General features: G+C 43.0%; 1 protein-coding gene across 1 annotated transcript; it reads left to right on the forward strand.

Annotated features, from left to right (window-relative positions):
• The first annotated feature begins 668 nt into the window (after positions 1–668).
• On the forward strand, positions 669–2,926 carry MSL2 (male-specific lethal 2 homolog (Drosophila)). The gene has a single exon (XM_010140567.1). It carries the CDS (start codon positions 929–931, stop codon positions 2,444–2,446), a length of 1,518 nt encoding a protein of 505 aa, XP_010138869.1. The 5' UTR covers positions 669–928; the 3' UTR covers positions 2,447–2,926.
• Positions 2,927–4,700: the final 1,774 nt, after the last annotated feature.

The following is a 4,700-nucleotide window of genomic DNA, read 5'->3' on the forward strand; positions in this document are numbered from 1 at the left end:
TCTTGTGATTTCTTCACTCCTGCCCAGGACATGTTCTGTCATCGACACTTTAAGCATCATGGCCACGACAGAGCCACTATTTTTAGTAGTATTTCACTGATAGGTGTTCGTCAGTTGGCAAACCAGGAGCCACCACTGCCAGGATATGTTAATAGCCGCCGTGTTGCACCTTCTGGTTTGGCCTTATTAGACAGCAGTGAGTCCTTTTTGTTCCTTCTGACCCATTCTTATTCAAACATATTACTAGGTGTTTTATTCAGTGTGTTTAACTGTTCTTGTCCCTTGCAGAGGTAAAGGCTTTGTGCTTTGTTCATGGCATTGACAGTCACAGAACTAGCCTCTCTTTTTCGTCCCAGCTAAATGAAAAGTAAAGCACCGTCTGCTGTGCTGTCTCTCCTTTTGGGGTTGGTGTTTCTTAATTTTCCCATTCCTTTTAGAGTTTCCCTTGCTCCATCGCCATTAGAATCTCTGCGGTAGCTCTTGATAGGAGTTTACTTTTGTTGCACTTGTGGTAAAATCATAGAAATCTTGTGTGTTTTGTAAGACTGGAAGAATCCGCGGAAGGGGACAAGGGGCTGGTAGTGGTGTAGTTGAGTGTGTTTCAGAAGGCTGCAGCAGCACAACAAATTCTGGTGTGATGGATTTCTTCTATGTTTTTTTTAAATGTTTTAAAACCAGATATGGCAGCTGTGAACATTTTTACAGGCTGTTGTTTGGATGGCACATTTTCTTGTGACTTAATGAACTTTTTCAGGCAATTTTTTTTGACAGTACAAAAAATTCATCCCGTACCACCCTGGAAACCCGCCCTGAACCCATTGTAATCTTTCTCTTTCTCTTTTCCTTAGGAAATTTGCTACAAGACCCTATTGCTCCTACCAACTCCACATGTCAGCACTATGTCTGCAAACCTTGTAAAGGCAAGAAGATGATGATGAAACCGTCATGTAGCTGGTGCAAGGACTACGAACAGTTCGAGGAGAATAAGCAGTTAAGCATCTTGGTGAACTGCTACAAGAAACTCTGTGAATACATAACACAAACTCCACTGGCACGAGATATTATCCAAGCGGTCGATTGTTCTGCAGATCTTTTGGCTTTGCTCAAAGATGGATCACCACTCCATGAAGAGACAGAAAAATCTTCCGATACAGCCTTGGCTTTGTGTTTGACACATTCCCCAGTACCTTCGACCTCAGAACTCACAACTGATCCTCCAGCTAGTTTCACGTCAATACCTGAAAGCACACACAACATTGATATTCGAGGTTCTGTTATCAACGGGTTGCCCAATTGTAATGGGCTTTCGGTGGATAAACTTGGAGTGAATATTCCTTCTCCTGAACACACGAACACAATTGATGTCTGTAGTACTGGAGAGTATATAAAAACTGAGGACATCTCTAGCAGCCTGCAGCCTGTGTGTGATACAGTTTCCACTAGTGACTTATGTACGACAGGCATTGACATCTGCAGTTTCAGCGAAGATATAAAACCAGGTGGCTCGCTTCTCCTTAGTGTTGAGGAGGTTCTCCGGAGCCTAGATACCGTTTCCAATACTGAAGTTTGTGATTCTAACTTGCAGCCCAGCCTGGAAGCAAACATGACTAACGGCCCTTTCCTGCAGCTTTCTTCCCCACCTCTTAGCCATAACATTTTCATGTCCACAGATGCTTCTCCTCACGGAATCTCCTGCACGGCAGCGACGCCTAAGGTAGTTAAGTTAAACAGAAAGCGATCTCGATCAGAAAGCGACAGTGAAAAGGTTCAACCTCTACCCATTTCCAGCATCATCTGCGGCCCAACATTGGGAGCATCAGCTCCTGTAACAGTGAAACAGGAAAATAAAATGTCTTTGCAGCCTATTGCAACTGTACCTAACGGAGGCACCACTCCCAAAATAAGTAAAACTGTGCTCCTGTCTAACAAAAGCATGAAAAAGAATTTAGAACATGCCCCTAAGAAATCTCACCCGAAAGCCAAACCAGGGGTGCTGAAAACAAAAGACAAAGCAAAGGAGAAAGTTCCTAGCAGTAACGTTATGCCAGGAAGCCCAACAAAAACTGTGTATAAAAAACCACAAGAAAAGAAAGGGTGTAAATGTGGTCGTGCCACCCAAAATCCAAGTGTTCTTACATGCCGTGGCCAACGCTGCCCTTGCTACTCTAACCGCAAAGCCTGCCTTGACTGCATATGCCGTGGCTGCCAAAACTCATACATGGCTAATGGGGAGAAGAAGCTGGAGGCATTTGCAGTGCCAGAAAAGGCCTTGGAGCAGACTAGGCTTACTTTGGGCATTAATGTGACAAGCATTGCGGTGCGCAATGCCAGCACAAGCACCAGTGTAATCAATGTGACAGGGTCACCAGTAACTACGTTTTTAGCTGCCAGTACACACGATGATAAAAGTTTGGATGAAGCTATAGACATGAGATATGACTGTTGAATCTTTCTTTTTTTCCCTGCCATCCGCAGGGGAACCGCTACAGTTTTAAGGCAGCTATGGTTCTGTTTAACTTGCTGGAGCTCCTGCGTTTAGATCACTTGTATCAAGTGTTTTTCATTGCTATGTTATGTGTATTAGTGTCTGGGAAATAGTTGCAGATAATGGAGGAGTTACCCTAAAACTGGTTTTAGTTCTTACAGCACCTCATAGTTTGAGATCAATTGCTGATGTAAATGATTTTATCACAAGATCTTTGGCAAGGAATACATTAACCTCATTGTACCTGGTCATGCTTTGTGCTCAGTCAAAGCTTCTGCTTAAATGTAGACAAGTGGTGTCTAGTTTGTCCATCTGAACTGTGCTAGACTGAGATGTGGAAAAGTAATTACTGACTAGTTACAGTCACCTTTACTAGAAAACCACCCACTATCCCTGTCCTGTTGGAAATGCAGCGCTGAGCCGGAGAATACAGTCTGAAGAGGGTAGATCATCTCCGAGCTTCAAACTGAAAATGTTTAGTAATATATTGAGAAGGTGAATAGCCCAGAAAGGAGGTCAGCCTCCAGACGAGGGTCAGGAACATCAGCTGAGTAGAGACAAATGCGGAAATGCTGACTCCCATTCGCTGTCCCCACTAACACCACCACCACTCTTTTTGTTTGTTTGTTTCTTGACAATCCCCTGGCTCACGTTCCTGATCAGATACGCCCTCTGAGCAACTCCCTTTGTTTGACGTGTTACAATTTTGGCTGAGGTGAGAAAGTTGTACGCAAAGTAGGCTCAAATTTATTAGCAACATTCCCTCCTACCCCCCTGCCTTTTTTGAGTTCCTACTGGTTTTACTGCTGTTGCTTCTAGAAAAGAGAGGGGTTTTTTGTGGGTTGCAGAGAGACCCCTTGGATGATTTCCCCTGCTCTGCTGCTGATCAGCATCTGGGGTACACAGAGACTTCCACGGCATTTAGCACTGTTGGGGTGTGTGTGTGTGTGTGTTTTTTACGAAGTTTGCACCACAGCAGACCTGGGACCCATCCCCTGGAGGGTGGTTCTTCGCTGACGGGCATCTTTCAGCTGGGGCACAGGACCGATTGCTATCTAAGGTCAAACATTTCAGATGTTTGTTAGAATAACCCGCTCCACCCAGAATCTATCTATCTCATTTTTCACTAATATGTTGAAAGTAGTTTTTGAAGGTCAGTGCTTTTCAGCCTGGGCTGAAAGGCTCTGAAATGGAAAAACCACACAAAGTTGTCTCAGAAGGCGTTACAATGAAAACGCTTTTGTAGGAATTCAGCTTTATGCCAAAATGGTCTGTTTCAACGTAATCTGTAAGTAAGAGTACAAGTGGAAAAATGTAGTCCTGCATTTAGGGCTTCATCAACAGCCTGAGAAAGTCAGATTTCTTGGAGAAAGCAGAAGGTTCTTCTCTCTGAAGGATAGAGCACAAATCCAGCATGGGCTGACTAGAACACCAAACAGTACATGTTCCCGTTTCAACAGCATGTTAAATAGTATGTGATTATTTTTTTTTTTTAGTTACTTTACTGCTTCCATCTTTCCTTTTACTCATCCGGTGAACCCCGCAGCGCTTTCTGACCTCGCGTTAGGTGTGTTTTGATTTGGCACAAAGCACGTACAATGATGGTTCCTCACCTAAGAAATAAGCAAAAACCTTTGGACACAAATGGCACCTCCTTTTGTTTTGTAGTGTACCATGGTGTCATTTCCTGTGAATGTGGTCAGATCTTTTTGTTGGTTTTGGTTTGTTTCTCCCCCCGTCTTTTTTGTGGGGTGGGTAGGGTGGGGGGTTAAAGCCATAGGAAGAAAAATGTGATGTACGTGTCCAGTCTGTACTTTTTTGTTTCTGTTTTGCAAGAAGAGTTGAAAAATATTTTTGATAATGAGTAAATGGTGGAAAATGCTTCTTAGTATTCTTGTCTTTATTTGCCAACCCAAGTACCTAAGATCTGTGGTTTTTAGCCCTCATGAGATTTAACGATGTCCTATTAAAATGTATTTAGTTAAACTTGTATGTGATTTTTGTGTTGACCCAAAAGGATCCTACCATTTTCTAATCTGGTGGTTTGATCGTGACCTACTAATGTAAATCTGTTTATTAGTCCACTGCGTGTTAAGAAAAGTAGCCAAACCAGAGTGAATCCGACTTAAAGGGAGTAACCTGCACGGCATGGGTTGTTTCTGAATGCTTTTGCTGAGATTGTTGATGGTTCATTTATTTTAGGATTTCATTAAAT

This window comes from Buceros rhinoceros, unplaced genomic scaffold (genome assembly GCF_000710305.1).
Source record: "Buceros rhinoceros silvestris isolate BGI_N320 unplaced genomic scaffold, ASM71030v1 scaffold6977, whole genome shotgun sequence".
Lineage (NCBI taxonomy): Eukaryota > Metazoa > Chordata > Aves > Bucerotiformes > Bucerotidae > Buceros > Buceros rhinoceros.

Coding starts and splice junctions, on each gene's coding strand:
- MSL2 (XM_010140567.1), top strand. CDS start 929: ATGATGATGAAACCGTCATGTAGCTGGTGCAAGGACTACGAACAGTTC.